This window comes from Hemitrygon akajei, chromosome 9, assembly GCF_048418815.1.
Source record: "Hemitrygon akajei chromosome 9, sHemAka1.3, whole genome shotgun sequence".
NCBI classification, from domain to species: Eukaryota; Metazoa; Chordata; class Chondrichthyes; order Myliobatiformes; family Dasyatidae; genus Hemitrygon; species Hemitrygon akajei.
This window is the reverse complement of record NC_133132.1, coordinates 105,642,713-105,661,237: the sequence shown is the minus strand read 5'-3', so window position 1 is coordinate 105,661,237 and position 18,525 is coordinate 105,642,713. Positions and strand designations below refer to the sequence as shown.

At 39.4% G+C, this 18,525-nt stretch overlaps 1 protein-coding gene across 15 annotated transcripts in view; it reads left to right on the top strand.

Moving 5' to 3' along the window:
- Positions 1-18,525, top strand: part of fbxo9 (F-box protein 9) — a 140,852-nt gene that overhangs the window by 64,077 nt on the left and 58,250 nt on the right. For all 15 annotated transcript variants that reach the window (XM_073056739.1, XM_073056742.1, XM_073056741.1 and 12 more), the window contains 4 exons: positions 516-646; positions 12,351-12,465; positions 15,611-15,729; positions 17,296-17,386. In XM_073056739.1, the coding sequence (XP_072912840.1) occupies positions 516-646; positions 12,351-12,465; positions 15,611-15,729; positions 17,296-17,386 (456 nt within the window). The remainder of the gene's footprint in view (positions 1-515; positions 647-12,350; positions 12,466-15,610; positions 15,730-17,295; positions 17,387-18,525) is intronic.

The window sequence follows — 18,525 nt, the reverse complement described above, 5'->3', positions numbered from 1 at the left end:
TTTGGAAAATATTGTTTAATGTACCATCTAACCGGCCCTTCTTTTTCCATTACACATTTATCCGTTAAATTTGTTAGCTGTGAGAAATTGACGAAAGTATCAATAATAAAGGATTATATTAGTACGTAGGAAATTAGTTATCAGAATCAGGTTTATTATCACTGACATATCATGAATTTGCTATTTAGCAGTAGCATTACAGTGCAATATATAAATAAAAGCATCTCTAAATTACAATAAGAATACATTTTTTTAAAGTACAAAGAGAGAGCAAAATAGCAATAGTGTTAATGGAGTATTCAGATGGCAGAGGGAAAAAGCTGTTCCTAAAAAGTTTAAAGTGTGTCTTTAGGCTCCTCTACCTGCTTGGTAGTAAGGAGAAGAGGGGATATTCTGTACTGAAGTATATACTGAATTAGCATGTTTCATTAGATTCATTTATATAAATGAGCTAATTGCAGATTACAAACACTGTCTTGCTAAAATGCTAACTGTAAACAAATTAACTTTTTCAGCAAGGAAGATAAGGGGAAGGCCAATGAAGTAACTGATCTATTGCCGTACTTTCAACAGCAACTGAGCCTACAGGACTCTCCCCACAAAATTTGTCAGCCTGAGTTTGGAGTGAACCAGACTCACATATCAGGTATACTGATCACTGGGAATTCTGATGCTTTTGCACCCTTCTGAAGTTGATTCTGTTTGTTAGGAATTAATTATTTTTATTTATTTACTTAGACATGCAGCGCGAATAGGCCCTTCTGGCCCAACAAACCAGCAGCCCACCTACTCAACCCTAGCCACAGGACAATTTACAATGGTCAATTAAACAAATTAACTGGTATGCCTTTGGACTGTGTAAGGAAATTGGAGCACCGAGAGGAAATCCACATCGGCCAGAGAAACATACAAGCTCCTTACAAATGATGTTGGAATCAAACTCCAAACTCTGACACCCTGAGCTCTAATAACATTGCACTAACCACTACACTACTGTGGCACCCTAATTAATATTAATATTGGAAAAAAGTGGTGTTTAATTTGGCTGCATTGGAAGAGTGTATGAGTGATTTGATTAGTGGAGTATTTATTACATGTGTATGTTGCAAATTAAAGCAAGGATAGGCTATAACTGCCTAATGACTATAATTTATTACTCACAATTTGTTCAACAACTCAAAGATTCACTGCATAGTTTCAACAGGACTCATTAACTCTTTAGTTTCACAACTTTAACATAGAACAGTACAGCAGATTACTTACAATGTTGAACTGACCTTTTAATCTACTCCAAGATGAATCTAACCCTTCTCTTCTACATAGCCCTATGTTTTTCTTTCATCCATGTACCTATCTAAGAGTATCTTAAGTGTCCCAAATGTATCTGCCTCTACCAACAACTCTACCTATGTATTCCATGCACCCACCACTGTTTGTTCTTGGGGGAAAAAAATTAACTCTGACATCTCTCCTACACTTTCCTCCAATCACCTTAAAATTATGCCTCCTTGTATTTCTGCCCTCGGAAAAACACTCTAGCTGTCAACTCTATCTATGCCTCTTAGCATTTTGTACACCTCTATCAAGTCATCTCTTGAATTCTGATGTTTTTGATCCAAGGTTCTTTCAGATGTCGAGTAAGAGACATTAAACTTGATGATTCACAATCATTTTATTAAGTGCTAAAAGAACAAAGAAAATTGGAAATGTACAGTAACAGGACTCTTAAGAACAAAGAGGAAAGGCAGGGAAAGAGTTAAGTTGGTGGGCAGCATGTTCGTCCTTGCTTATATCCCATAGATAAGAGACATTCCGTTCAAATGTATAGATAAGAGTTAACCAATCAGGTAGCCTCTATTCAATAATGTGATACTATGAGAATCTTCCAGAACCATTGGGAGACATGCTGAACAATTGCATGTACATACTGTGACCATTAGAAAACATTCTAAACAGTTTCATGTAGAACTATTATAGAAACTATTATAGAAAAACATAGCAGGCATAAATTGTTAAACTGCAAAGTAAATTTTAAAAAAAATTCTTTCCACTAATGCATTTAAATTTGATTTTATTTTTTATATGGGTGGCACAGTAATGCAGTGGCTGGTGTGTAGAGACTTGGGTTCAATTCCGGCTGCACTCTGTGAGGAGTCTGTATGTTCTCCCCGTGACTCCCTGGGTTTCCACCAAATGCTCCTGGTTTCTGCCACAGTCCAAAAACATACAGGTGATGCTTGCAGTCTACCCCCAGCACATTCTCAGACTATCTTGCTCGTTGCTGCTAGTAATGCATTTCATTGTATGTTTCAATGTAGATCTAACAAATAAAATTTCAGGGCACCAACATGACTGTGAGTTATTAATGCATCAACCAGTGTTTTTTCTAACCCCTAAAACTGATGGGGTTTTATTTCATTGGAAGGTGCGCACATAAATCTGGGGAGATAATGGAGTGAAAATCTTCTGTTTGTTAATTATACCTTGCATAAAATTAGTCCCGTATAGTTTTCTATTGGTTAAAGCTTATGGAGCATTTAAAATATAGTAAAGAACCATTTATTCAGCCAAGAGTAATTATTTACTTTTGCAACATAAAATAAATAAATGCTTCAAAGTTTAAAGTTGTATTATACTACCCTGAGATGTTTCTTGTGAGCTTTCACAGTAAAAACAAAAAAGCACAATAGAATCAATGGAAAAACTACACACAACAAAGACAGTCAAACAGTTTGCAAAAGACAAGTTGTGCATATACAAAAAAATAAATTATAATAATCAATTCTTAAATTGATCGATTTTCATTCAATGTGCATTGTAGTAAAATTTCATTAATCAAATTTCAGTGACATCTCTTTCACTGCCTTCCCTAACATAGTTCTTCAATCTGTTACAAGGCAAAGCAAATGAAAGAATTGTTACTTTGACAAGAATTTAGAATTAGAATTTATTTAAATCTTACACCCATACCACAATGTGAGGGAGTAAAGATCTTTGCATTATGACTGCATCCCAATGTACAGACATGTGAATTTAAAAGTCTAATGGCTTGTAGAAAGAAGCTGTCCCGTAGCCTGTTGGTCCTGGCTTTAATGCTGCGGTACCGTTTGCCAGACGGAAGCAGCTGAAACAGTTTAAGGTTGGAGTGACTGGTGTCGCCGATGATCTTCCAGGCCTTCTTTCTGCACCTGCTGCTGTAAGTGTCCTCAATGGAGGGAAGTTCACATTCACAGATGTGCTGGCTTGTCCATACCACTCTTTGTAGCACTCAGCGATCAAGGTTGGTGTAGTTCCTGTACTAGGTGGTGATACAGCCAGTTAGGATGCTCTCAGTGGTGCTCCTGTTGAAGGTCTTGAGGATTTGGGGGCCCATGCCAAACTTCTTCAGTCTATTGATGTGGAAGGGACGCTGTTGTGCTTTTTTTTGCCACAAAGGCGGTGTGTACAGTCCAGATGAGATCATTGGTGATGTGTATACTGAGGAACTTGAAACTACTCACCCTCTCAACTGCAGACCCATTGATGTTGATTGGGCTGAGCCTGCCTCCATTCCTCCTGCAATCAGCTCTTTTGATTTTTTGGACATTGAGGGAGAGGTGATTATCCTGGCACCGCTGTGTCAGGGTGTCAGCCTCTCCTCTGTAGACTATCTCAATACTGCTAGAATTAAGGCCAACCAAGTCATGTCCTCTGTGAATTTTGATCAGCAGATTGGAGCTGTGTGTGGCAGTACATTTGTGGGTATAAAGGGAGTGGAGAAGGGGACTCAGAATACAACCCTGGGCGGCACCTGTGTTGAAAATCAGTGTAATTCATATTCACGTGGTCAGCTATCACAGTTGTGTAGTGGTTAGCGTAACACTATTACAGCCCCAGCTATAAGATAGGGGTTTGATTCCCATCATTGCCTATAAGAAGTTTGTACATTCTTCACATGACCATGTACATTCCAAAGATGTACAGTTAGGAATAGTAAGTTGTGGACATGCTATGTTGATGCTAGAAACGTAGCAACACTTAAAGGCTGCATCCTAATTGGTTTGATTTTGTGCAAAACGGCATATTTCGCTGTATGTTTTGATGTAGGTGTGACAAATAAAGTTAATCTTTTTAATTGCTTCTCAGCTATCATCTCTCCCATTTGGAAAATATGTGTTCAGATGTCAGTGGAAGCAGATTTCAGCAGAGTTATTTAACAAGGAAGTGCAGATAATGCAATGTTGTCATTACTTTTTCAAAAAAAAACCTGCTAGTGCTTGAATCTATGCTTTAGGTGAAACTATTATTTTTTTCATTTTGAAATCTTTGCACCGGTAGCTTTACCTGTCTTTGGGCTAATCATACAAAAAAAGATCATCCTTTATGATGACAATCTAACATTAAATGCTCACCATGGTCAGGGTTTTTATCGCAGACTCCTATCATTGGGTGGAAAAAACTTGCTCAACTTTAATCCTTCCACAAAATTATTAGACATCTATGCCCCTAGTTATTTGGTCTGTCTGTTAATGAAAATATTCCCTATATGGAGACTTAACATAATTTTATACATCATAATTAATTTTTCTTTCACAAGAAAGCCACTCAGTCTCTATATTTCCTCATAACTAAAATTCATCCTCAAAGGCATCAAGAAATCATCATGAGGTGCAGCCTCAGAATATCAGGATGTCCCTTTAAAACAGAGATGAGGAGGAATTTCTTCAGCTAGAGTGAATCTGTGGAATTTATTGCCACAGTCGGTTGTGGAGGCAGAGTCAGCTGGTATATTTAAAATGGAGTTTAAGTTGTTGTTTAGTAAGGTATCAAAGATTACGAGAAGAAGGCAGGAGAAGTGGGGTTGAGAAGAATAATAAATCAGCCATGACTCAATAGTGGAGCAGACTTGATGGGCCAAATGGCTTAATTCTGCTTCTTTAATCTTATGATTGTGCTGTTGTTGTCAGATCTTTTCTGTAATGTATAACCAGAACTATATGATGCATTTGTAGTATTGGCTCCCAGCTCTTGTGTACTTTGCTTTGCTAATAAAAACAAAGGATCCAATATATGTTATCTAACTACTCTGCTGCCTTTAGACATGTGTATAGAAAGAATCTTGAAGATCTCTGTAGACCTGTGTTCTAGTTATCCACTATCTCCTTTGGATTCCTTTGCTCTCCCCAAGTGCATTTTCTCGAAGACTAGTCCAATTCTCAATCAATTTCTTGAATCCAGTGTCCTTTATTTGGCTTAGTTTGCCTTGTAAGATCTTGTAAAAGGCCTTGTTTAAAATTTATCATACCATTAACTTCATTGACTCTCCCAACTTGAAAAGTTCGGTTAAAATTTAGGTTTGGTCTTCCTTTAAAAAATCCACACAGTTCTTGATTAAATAGTGTGTTTCTAAACTGTCTCAGTAACATTATTCTCTTATTGTTTTTGCTTGTACTACTTCAATGTAGTGATGTGATTAAGTAATCTCCTGGGGACACACAGTATTGTAGCAGTTAGCACAACATCATTACAGTTCATGTCAGAGTTCAATTCCATTGCTGTCTGTAAAGAGTTTGTATGCTCTCTCTGTGACCACATGAGTTTCTTCCGGATGCTCCAGTTTCCTCCCACAGGCCAAAGATGAACTGCTTAGTAGATTAAATGGTTATTGTTAACTGTCCTGTGATTAGGATTGCATTAAATAGGTGCATTGGTGAGTGGCACTGCTCACTAGGCCGGAAGGGAAGTTCTGCTTTATATGTCTAAATAAAATTAAATGTGGATAGCAAAATAAATCAATTTTTTCCCATCTTGACTCCAGAGAAATTATGGTAATTATCTGTCTCTTTTCAGTGGCTATGTCGGTGATGAGGTTTTTAAGAGGGCATATGGTATGCTTGCCTTCATTGGTTGGGGTGATGAGCATAAGAGTTGGGTCGTCCTACAGCTATATAAAACCTTATTTAAACCACACAGAGTATTGTCTGCAGCTCAGGCCACCCCATGTTAGGATGATGTGGTGATGGTGCAAAAGAGCTTTAGCAGGATGCTGTCTGGATTCAAAGGTATGAACGATAAGGAAAGTTTGGACAAACTTGGGTTGGTCTCCCTAGAGGCTGAGGGGAAACCTGAAAGAGGTTTTTAAAATTGAGAGACATAGATAAGGTAGAAGCTGTTCCCCATGGATGCTTTGAAGGTTGGATTTGAATTTAAATATGGTGCGAGGGGCAAGTTTTTTGTGCACAGAGCAGTCGGTGCCTGGAATGCATTTCCAGAAGTAGTAGTGGAAACAGGCATTTGGAGTTTAAGAGGCATTTAGATAAATAGGTGAACATGAAGGGAGTAGAGGGTATGGAAGATGCATTGGAGGAGGTAAGTTAGTATAAATTGGCCTGAAGATTGGCACAACATTGTGGGCCGATCAGCCTGTCCAGTGCTTTACTGTTCTACATTGTTAAAAGCAATTTGTTCGTTACTCAGTTAAACCTTTTAAGGAAATCATGAGATCTTTCTGTACTCTTCTCCCAGCCCCCCCCCCCCCCCAACGTGTGAGCTGTTGTTGTCACACTAAGGTGTTGGATGACTTCAGTTGAAAAGTAAAGATGACTTCAAAGGAAAGTTTTTCTGTTTTTCATCTATCACTAATTAATAATTGAAGTAAATAATACTGAATGTAAAAAGAAGGAATTAATGACCAGTAAAAATCACAAATCCTTTAAACTGGCCTTAACCTTCTTTGTCCTTAATGTGTTGCAACATTATTGTTTAGCGTTTTTGCAATAATTCAAACATAACTTTACAGATAGGAACCTGATAATTTCAGTAATAAGAGATTTAGAAGTACCGACTGCTCGGATTAATGTGATAACATCTTTGTTTACTTTATCAACATTGGACTTGGAATTATTTAAAAAACTAGACTAACCTGAATTTCATGACGACATTGAGATCCTTGACAAGATTAACTTGACAGGTTCAATCAAGCATGTGGTGTGACTGGCTATATAGAATAACAACTGGAGCCATCTTCTGCTATAGTTTTGGCTAGATTACATTTTTGAGAGAGCCTACCCTATGAGCAAACAATCATTAATGGTATTTAACTGAAAGAGCCAGTCTAGTTCCCTTATTGCATTTTGTAAGAGCATGTTCAAGCCATACGAACCTTTATGCTTGCGTTTTGATTTGGCTCTTGACTCCAATGAAAAGCATCATCTTGTCTTTATGTTTTGCCTTGTCCTCAGGTCATCAGAGCACAAGAAATGTTCCAAGGTCTTTGTTGTAATGGAAACATTTGTAGATTAATAGAGGCTATCTGGTCTCCTGAGTTGTGTATGTTTCTGCTGTGAATAATGCTCTGTATTGTTGCACTAAGTAGTGTCATTCTTTCTAATTTAAACTCCATCACTGTACCCTGTTTACCAGAAATACACCCGGTGCCACTTTATTAGATACAGGTGGTACCTAGTGAAGTGGCCACTGAATACATGTTCATAGTATTTGGCTGCTGTAGCCCATCCACTTCCTTGACAAATAAAATCTGAATGTTTCTTTGGATTTCATTGCCTTATCATTGATATAATTCTCTCCTTCAGTTCATCAGTGAATATAAAGGGTAACAATATTGACAACAGATTAACATAAGACATTCACTCAGTGGCCAACTTACTAGGTACAAGAGTGGAACCTGGCATGGTCTTCTGCTGCTGTGGCCCATCCACTTCAAGGTTCGACATGTGTGTTCAAAGATTCTCTTCTGCACACCACTGTTGTAGCACGTTATTTGAGTTACGGTCACCTTCATTGTCAGCTTGAATCGATCTGGCTTTTCTCCTTTGACCTCTCTCTTTAACAAGGCATTTTTGCCCATATAACTGCTACTCACTGGATGTTTTTCTTTTTGTTTTTCGTACCATTCTCTGTAAAGTCTAGACTGTTGTGCATGAAAATCCAAGGAGATCAGCAGTTTCTGAATTACTCAAACCACCCTATCTAGCACCAGCAATCATTCCATGGTCAAAGTCACTCAGATCACATTTCTTCTCTGTTTGGTCTGAACAACAACTGAACCTCTTGACCATGTCGAAATGCTTTTATGCATTGAGTTGCTGCCACATGATGGGCTGATTGGATATTTTCATTAACAAGCAGGTGTACTAATAAAATGCCCACTGAGTGTATATATAAATCTACAAACCCCATTTCCAGAAAAGTTGGGATATTTTCCAAAATGCAATAAAAACAAAAATCTGTGATATGTTAATTCATGTGAACCTTTATTTAACTGACAAAAGTACAAAGAAAAGATTTTCAATAGTTTTACTGACCAACTTAATTGTATTTTGTAAATATACACAAATTTAGAATTTGATGGCTGCAACACACTCAACAAAAGTTGGGACAGAGGCATGTTTACCATTGTGTTACATCACCTTTCCTTTTAATAACACTTTTTAATTGTTTTGGAACTGAGGATACTAATTGTAGTAGATTTGCAATTGGAAATTTTGTCCATTCTTGCTTGATATAAGACTTCAGCTGCTCAACAGTCCGCGGTCTCCGTTGTCTGATTCTCCTCTTCATGATGCGCCATACATTTTCAATAGGAGATAGATCTGGAGTGGCAGCAGGCCAGTCAAGCACACGCACTCTGTGTCTACAAAGCCACGCTGTTGTAGCCCATGCAGAATGTGGTCTGGCATTGTCCTGATGAAATAAGCGTGGACGTCCCGGGAAGAGACGTCACCTTGATGGCAACATATGTCTCTCTAAAATCCTAATATATGCCTCTGAGTCAATGGTACCTTCACATACATGCAACTCACCCATGCCGTGGGCACTGATGCACCCCCATACCATCACAGATGCTGGTTTTTGCACCTTTTGCTGATAACAATAGGATGGTCGTTTTCATCTTTGGCACGGAGAACTTGATGTCCATTTTTTCGGAAAACTAGCTGAATGGATGGACGCTACTTTTATACCCAGTCATGATACCTCACCTGCTACCAATTAGCCTGCTTAATGTGGAGTCTTCCAAACCAGTGTTACCTGAATATCCTGCGCACTTTTCAATCTTATTTTAACTCTGTCCCAACTTTTGTTGAGTGTGTTGCAGCCATCAAATTCTAAATTTGTGTATATTTACAAAATGCAATTTAGTTGGTCAGTAAAACTATTGAAAATCTTTTCTTTGTACTTTTGTCAGTTAAATAAAGGTTCACGTGAATTAACATATCACAGATTTTTGTTTTTATTGCATTTTGGAAAATATCCCAACTTTTCTGGAAATGGGGTTTGTAGATCTGTTTGACCTGTTACTTGTTGCTACAAAATGCTGCCTACCCTTGCCTAGCAGCCAGTTTAATTTTTAACTTAAAATGAACTGATTTCAGCAAGTCAGGCAGCATCTGTGGTGAGAAATGGACAGCGGATGTTTCAGACTGAGAGCCTTCATCTGAGTTCCTCCAGCAGTTTGTGTTTTTGCTCCAGGTTCCAGCATCTGCAGCCTCTTTTGGGGTGCCATGGTAACGTAGCAGTTAGCATGATGCTATTACAGCTTGGGGCATCAGATTTCAGAGTTCAGTCCTGATGTTCTCTGTCAAGTGTTTGTACGTCCTCCCTGTGGAATATGTGGGTTTCCTCTGGATGCTCTGGTTTCCTCCTACAGTCCAAAGGTGAACCAGTTAGGTTAATTGGTCATAGTCATAGAGAAGTACAGCACAGAAACAGGCCTATGGCCCATCTATGTGGATTGCTAAGCAGTGTGGTTTGAGGAACTAGAAGGGCCTATTCATGGTGTATCTCTAAATAAAAAAAATTAATAAATATTCAACTGGCCTCAATTATGCTTTTCACATGATTACAAACTTTTACTGCTCATTGAATCTGACCAAATTCATTCATTATTGTATAGCCCCCTATATTACCAACTTAATTGAATAATTTAACATTCTGTGTTTGACCATAATTTTTTCAAATGTCACGGTTTGAAGGTGGTGTGGATAATGTAGAAGGTGGGCCATAGGTTTCAACGGGACATCGATAGGATGCTGAGCTGAGAAGCGGCAGATGGCGTTCAATTCAGAGAAATGTAAAGTGATTCACTTTGAAAGGTCAAACTTGAAGGAAGAATACAGAGTTAATGGCAGGATTCTGAACAGTGTGGAGTAGCAGAAGGATCTTGGGATTCACGTCTATATTGCAGCGTAAATTCATTGAGTGGATAAGAAGGCATATGTTGAGCTAGCCTTTATTAGTCAGGGATTGAGTTCAAGAGCTCTATAAAACCCTGGTTAGACCACACTTGGAGAATATTGTGTTCTGTTCTGGTCCCCCTAATCCCAGGGTGGGAATAGCTATTATGAGGAGGCATAAGGTGTACAAATATAAAAATAGTATTAAGAGCATGAATGGTAGAGTCCTTAATAATGTTGTACTGACTAGCATATCTTCAGATTCAGATTTATTTATCATATGTACATGGAAACATACAGTGAAATGCATCCTTTGTGTTAACAATTAACACTCCCAAGGATATGCTGGGACTGCCCGCAAGTGTCACCTCACATTCAATAGCTACTCACTAATAAGTGGAAGGTTTGGGTAAGGAACCCAAAGTAGGATAGACCATACAGATATTGTAACTGATGAACAGCAGTACCTCAGTTAATGGTAGGGTCCATGGTGTCAAAAAGGTTGGAAACCCCTTACCTAAGGTGAGCTGCCTTGATGGGTAAGTATTTGATGTGGAGGACCTAACCGAGGCAGGTTTCCAACTCAGTTCTGTCACCAGCTTGTGCTCATTCATTTCTCTCAGGCATTCTAATTGCGTGGGCTGTGGGCCAATTGGATGAATGAAAATCACTTAGTGGTATCCGGATATGCATTGCCCACTGTGATCAGGCCCCTCTGTTGTTTAGCATGTCAGCAGCACAATGAGCAAAGTCCTGAAATGGGCAAATTTACAGTGATTGCACCATTTTCCTTTGACTAACTGTTTCCTATTTAAATTGAATTGTCAATAAACACTGAAACTATGCAAGCCAGTATTTTGGCTTTGTAAGCGCAGTGAGCTGTAACATTTAATAACAATATTTGTCTTCCTATTTTAATATTGCAAGATTATAAGACATAGGAGCAGAATTAGGCCATTTGGATTATCAAATCTGTTCTACCATTTGATCATGGTAGATTTTATTATCCTTCTCAACCCATTCTGCTTACCCATAATCTTTGATGCCCTTCCTATTTAATAACCAATTGACCGCTGCTTTAAGAATACTCAATAACTTAGCCTGCAAAGCCATCTATAGCAAAGAATTCCACAGATTCACCACCATCTGGCTAAAGAAAATTTTCTTCATCTTCATTCTAAATGGACGTCCCTCAATTCTGAGGCTGTGCTCTCTGGTCCTAACTCCCCCACTACTGAAAATCTCTTCTCCACATCCATTCTATCTAAGCCTTTCAATATTTGAGACAGCATGTTTTAGTGAGATCCCACCTCATTCCTCTGAACTCCAGTGAATTCAAGCTCAAAGCCATCAAAGCTCCTCATACATTAACCTTTTCAATCCTAGGATCAATCTTGTGAACCACCTCTGAATCCTCTCCAATGCCCAGTGACCCAAAACTGCTCACAGCACTCTAAGTGTTAATAAAATTTTAATTAATTAAAAACTAGAGGGTATTCATTAAGGGTGAGAGGAGAAAGAGTTAAAAAGGGCCTGAGGGGCAATTTTTTCGTACAGTTTGAGGGTATGGAAGGAGCTCCCAGAGGAACTGGTTAAAGCAGATACGATAGTGCAAAGCACTTGGATAGGTGAGGGGAGGGGAAGGACTTGGCAGGATATGGGCTGAGCACACGAAATTTGCACTAGCTGGATTGGCACAGTTGTTGGCATGGACTGGTTGGGCTGAAGGGCCTGCATCTGTGCTGTATTGCCATGACTCCGGAGAAGGGACAAGCTCTTTTGCAAAAATAAGAGAATAATAAATGTAAAGTAATTCACCTTGGAACAAAGATCAGATATTATGAGGAGTGATAGCTAGCTGTTCACTCATTTCTTAACTCATTGTTTGGATTAAAGTAAAGTTCAAAGTGTATTTATGTCACTGTATCCTACCCTGAGATTAATTTTCTTTTGGGCATTCATAGCAGATACAAAAAAAATGAATCACTGAAAAACTACAAACAAGCAACCATAGTGTAAAAGAAGACAAACTGTATAAATGAAAAACAAATAATATTGAGAATGGATTAATCATGCATGTCACTGGCAGCTTTTTAGATAAATTTAGTGGCAAAAGCTATAATAAGCCACCATATCCAGTTTATTTCTTTTCATTATTAATACTTCCTTGTTTTGCAGATATCCCTTTTGAAATCCTTGTATATATATTTCGATGGGTTGTGTCAAGTCACTTGGACCTACGATCCTTGGAGCAATTGTCCATGGTGTGCAGAGCATTCTACGTGTGTGCAAGGTACTGTTCACAGTGAGCACCCATGTACAAAGGTTTGGTGTTTATTGACTTGCTTACCAAAGTGTTAAAAAAGGTTTTGGGGACAATCCAAGACAGTGCTGGGAAATGGACAGCATTATCACAATGTTCACTCAAGAGTGTACCTAAAAATGTGGCCATAGGAGTGGAACATGGTATGGTATTCTGCTGCTGTAGCTTCAAGGTTCTGTACAACACTGTTATTTGTGTTACTGTCACCCTCCTGCCAGCTTGAACCAGTCTGGCCATACAAGGTGTTTTGCCCACAGAGTATCCACTCACTGGATGTCCTGAAGAAGGATCTCAGCCCAAAACATCAACTGTTTACTCTTTTCCATAGATACTGCCTGGCCTGCTGAGTTCCTCCAGCATATTGTATTGTTGCTTTGAATTTCCAGCATCTGCAGATTTTCTTGTGTTTGTGACTCAGTGGGTACCTTCTGTTTTTCGTACCATTGTCTGTAAACTCTAGAGGCTGTTATGCCTGAAAATCCTAGGATGTCAGCAGTTTCTGAGATAATCAAATCACCCCATCATGCATCAACAATCATTCCAGAGTCAAAGTCTGATCAGTCTCACTCATGTAAGCCTCCTCATCACTATCTGAGCAAAATGTTGAAAGTGTCTTGGGCCATTTGAATGCACAAAGTTCAAAGTTGGAAATAAATTTATTAGCAAAGTGCATATATGTCACCATACACAGAATGTCTCCATATACTACCCTGAGATTCATTTTCTTGCAGTCATTCATGGTAAATACAAAGAAACAAAATAGAAGCGATGGAAAAACTGCACACAAGATGGGCACAACTGCACAACCAATGTGAAAAAGACAAGAAACTGCAAATGCAGAAAAAGCAACAATAATAAAGAACAGGAATGTAAGAAGCTGCAGTGAGTAGTGTGCTCAGCCCACTGTATCCCTCCCCATCTTTGGTATCTACAGGAGCTGCTGTTCTAAAAAAACAGCATCTATCATCAAAGATCCCCACTATACAGGCCATGCCATCTTCTTGCAGCAACCATCAGGTAGGAGGTACAGAAGACTGAAGTCCCACACCATCTGTTTCAGGAGCATCTACTTCCCTTCAACCATTCGGTTCTTGAACCAAGCTCTATAACACTAATCACTACTGTAGTCTTGCAACACCATGATCAATTTGACTACATTGCACTATGGTGAAATTTATTTTGGCTGTAATTGTGTTCTTTCTTGTATATTTTGATTTTCTTCTAAATATTGTCTCTGATGCTGTGTGCAAGTAAGTTTTTCATTCGATGTGTATGTACAAGGCATGGATAGTAAGTTAAGATGATACTAAAATGGCTGGTGTTGTGCAATGCAGGTAGACAGTAAGATGCAACATTATAATGTGAAACACAAGAGATTCTACAGATTATGGAAATCCAGATCAATTCATACAAAATGCAGGAGGACCTCAGCAGGTCAGGCAGCATCCAGGGAGAGGAAAAGCATTTGGTGTTTTGGGCTCATTCATGAGGTAGATTGTGAAGTCAAGAATCCATGTTGTACAAAACATAATTTTAAGGTGATTGGTGGAAAGTATTGGGGGGAGGGGAATGTTAGAGGTGGAATTTTTACACAGTGATAGGTACGTAAAACATGCTGTTAGGAGTGGTGGATGAGGCAGATACATTAGGGACATTTAAGAGTCTCTTAGATAGGCAGATGAATGAAAGAAAAATGGAAGATTACATGGAATATCAAACTACTTAGCAATACAGCATGGAATAGACGATTCCAGCCCTTTAAGCCATGTTGCCCCAGCAACCCCACAAACCCAATTAACCTAACCTAATCATGGTACAATTTATAAAGACCAACTAACCTACCCAATGCATCTTTGGACTGTGGAAGGAAACCAGAGCACCCGGGGAAAACCCATACATTCCATGGGAAGGATGTGGAAAGATGCCTTACAGAAGAGCACAGGAATTGATTCCGAACTCTGGAACACCCCGAGCGTCATGCTAACCAGGATGCTTTTTACTAGGGTATTGGCTGGACTTGGGGGCCTGAGCTATAAGGATAGTAGTATAGACTTTATTTCTTGGTATGTGGGAAACTGAGGGGTTACCTGATCATGAGGGGTATAGACAGAGTGAAAGCACATATTTTCCCAAGGAGAAGGTGCTAAAAACAATGGGGCACAGGTTTAAGATCAGAAGCTAGAAATCCCATATACACAAAGCATGGTGCATACTTGGAATGAGCAACCAGAAATAGTGGTTGACACTGGCACATTAGCAATGTTTAAAAGCCATGAGAAAGGTACATGGATAGGTCAAATTTAGAGGGCTATGAAACACATGCCAGTGAGACCAGCTGGCTGGGCCACACAGCTAGCATGAGCAAGTTGTGCTGAAGGGCCTGTTTCTGTGCTGTGTGACTCGGTGACTCAAATCACTCCTGGGAAAATTAGAAATAGATTTTAAATGATGGCCTTACCATTGTCTATAAAAGTGCTGCAAGAAAAATATGTGGACAGCTTTTTACACAGTAAGTTCTGTGGTAATAAGATTGAACTTACAACTGTTATATATTGGGAATTGTTGGGCATTGGTCTTATGACATATTGCAAGTCCAATTCATTGGTTCATTGATGAGACCAACGGCAGGGAGCTATGTGGCCTTGGTTGAGGAACAGGTCAGGCCCTTATGCCATGGAATTGGCTGCTGAAGCCACCTAGGGGAGGAGGCACCGGAGACCGTGTAGGAGAGAACAAGGTGCACTGGAATCCATGCTGGGTTGGGGGTTGTCCTCTGCAGGCTGGTTCTCCCATCGGTGCTGCTCTTCAATGTTTGCTCCATAGAAGACAAGCTGGATTGTCTTCATCTGTGGCTGACCCAGTGCAAGTTGAGGAACTGCTGCGTACTTGTTCTTGCAGAAATGCGGCTCCAACACAGCATCCCATGCACCATCAATCTTCAGGCCATGCCACTCAGGGACTTGTGACTCAATGTGCTATGGTAACCGTATGTGCTGTGTGTGACAGTGTGTATGTGTTTTTCATTTTGGCCCCAGAGAAAAGCTATTTCCTTCACCTGTATGCATGTGTATGGTTGAATGACTGTTAAACTTGAACTTGAATTTCCTTTTCCCAGAGATCCTGAAATCTGGCGTTTGGCATGCCTGAAGGTATGGGGCAGAGCATGCAGCACCTTGGTGTTGTACAGTTCTTGGAGACACATGTTCCTGGAAAGACCTCGTGTTCGATTTGACGGTGAGTTGGTAATGAGAAATTCCAGCTTGTTTGGATGGTGGTAGAACTTCACTTGCATTAATGACGTAGATTAAGTTGTTGTAGGTGCCAGACATCTGTTGGTAAAGAGTTTTTACACTTTCCCTGTGACCATATGGGTTTCCTGTAAGTGCTCCAGTTTTCTCTCACATTCTAATGTTGTACAGGTTAGGGTTAGTAAGTTGTGGGCATGCTATGTTGGCACCTGAATCAAGTGTCTGTTGACTGCCTCAGTCATTTACAAGGGTTAATTTACAGTTGCCATTCAATCCACTAACCTTGCTGAATCTGTGTAGATTATTGCTACAGGTGGCTGTGGAACCCAAATCGCTGAGTATATCTGGTCGCCTCACTACAGGAAGGACATGGAAACCATAGAAAGGGTGCAGAGGAGATTTACAAGGATGTTGCCCGGATTGGGGAGCATGCCTTATGAGAATAGGTTGAGTGAACTCGGCCTTTTCTCCTTGGAGCAACGGAGGATGAGAGGCGACCTGATAGAGATATACAAGATAATAAGAGGCATTGATCATGTGGATAGTCAGAGGCTTTTTCTCAGGGCTGAAGTGGCTAGCGTGAGAGGGCATAGTTTTTTTTAAGGTACTTGGAAGTAGGTACGGAAGAAATGTCAGTGATAAGTTTTTTACCTAGAGAGTGGTGAGTGTGTGGAATGGGCTGCCGGAGGTGGTGGTGGAGGTCTTTTAAGAGACTCCAGGATAGGTACATGGTGCTTAGGGAAATAGAGGACTAAGAGTAAGCCTAGATAGTTCTAAGGTAAGGACATGTTTGTCACAGCTTTGTCGGTCAAAGGGCCTATATTGTGCTGTAGATTTTCTGTGTTTCTATCTTAAGCAGAGGTTGGTAAGTTCTTGATTTGTAAGAGTGTTAAAGGTTACAGGGAAAGGCAAGCAATTGGGGGTTAGGTGGTATAATAAGTTAACTATGGTCAAATGTTGGGAATTGAAGTTTGAAACAATTTAGTTCAAGTTTACTTTATTGTACTTAAATCATATAGATGTAGTATACATAGCATACGTAGCACTAATTTAGGGAATCCAGCTCTGGACTTTTCCTCAGAGTTTACCCCCCAAGCCTTCACAAGGCAGTTTAGATTTGAGATCAGAATTTTCCTCCTCCTTCATGAGCTGCCAACCACAGCTGACAAGCCCCATCCTGTGAAGAGTCTGGGTTTAAGACACCAGTAACCCGCCTTTGTCCCTTCTGTCAGTAGAAACTGCTCCGCCGGCTTAGAAGCTAAACGACACATGAAACCAGGAGGTGGACTTGGTTATCAGAGGCGATTTGAGACGCATGCTATTGGAAACATTTGATTGGGAATGGAATTGTATCCCCACTACTGTGACGGTGCCACCCCCCACCCCGGTTATGAGAGCCTTAAGGAACCATGCCATTTTTATATAACTAAATTAAAAATAAGATTAAGAATCCCAAGGATGAAGCGAGGAAGAGTAAATAATGATAACTCAAATGTTTTGGGATTTATCCACTATCATTTAATATCTGTTAACAGTGTTGATGTTTTTCTAGGTGTATATATAAGTAAAACGACCTATGTACGTCAAGGTGAGGAATCTCTGGATGGTTTTTACAGGGCGTGGCATCAGGTGGAATATTACAGGTACAGCACGTTTTTTTTTGTCTTCTAAAACAAGACAAGATCATTAGAAGTGAATGGTATTTACATAACAAAATGTATGCAGGCGTTTTATTACCATGGACATTGTTTGCTAGAATGGTTCAATTGAAATCAGTTTTTTTAAACGTTTAGTGTTTTTTTTAAAGAAACATCACTGGACAATAAAAGCAATAAATTATTTTGTTTATCTCTTGAACTTGAGCTGTCACCCAGATAAGAGGTTGGCTAACTGGGTATAATGCTCTTTTGAAGCATTATTATTCAGAGACGTTTACTGAAGTACTGCAGACATGTGCCCGTCTTAACCTGGTGATAGCAATCTCAGAGTTCAAAGTCAATTTATTATCAAAGTATGTATCCCATGTGCAACCTTAACATTAATTTTCTTGCAGGCACCCACAAGAAAACACAATAGAATCCATTAAAAAAACACACATAACAAAGAGCGACATACACTCAATGTGCAAAATTAGATATGTTGTTCAAAAAGATTTTTTTAAGTAAACAAGTAACACCGAGAACAGGAGCTGCAGAGTCCACGAAAGTGAGTCCACCTCAATTCAAAGCTGAGGTGAGTGAAGATATCGACAGAGGTCCAGGATCCCAATGGCTACAGTGAGAAGAAAGCTAAAGAATAATAATCACATCATTCCATAGGAAGCAACATGGGGCAAATGAGCCATGTGGCTCCCTTTAGTGTCAGGTTAGTCACTTCTTGCCCTCTATCTGGCCAAGTTTGAATAATCAATGAAACACTCACTACAGACACCATACCCGTCCTCAATAAGAACCCTTGCCAAAGAATGCTGCTAACAAGCATTATGGTGTCATGCAGAAGTTTGGGCATCCCTGGTCAAAATTTCTGTTACTGTGAATAGCTAAGCGAGTAAAAGATGACTTGATTTCCAAAAGGCATAAAGTTAAAGATGACACATTTCTTTAATATTTTAAGCAAGATTACTTTTTTATTTCCATCTTTTACAATTTCAAAGTAACAAAAAAGGAAAAGAGCCCAAAGCAAATGTTTGGGCACCCGGCATGGTCAGTACTTAGTAGCACTTCCTTTGGCAAGTATCACAGCTTGTAAATGTTTTCTGTAGCCAGCTACGAGTCTTTCATTT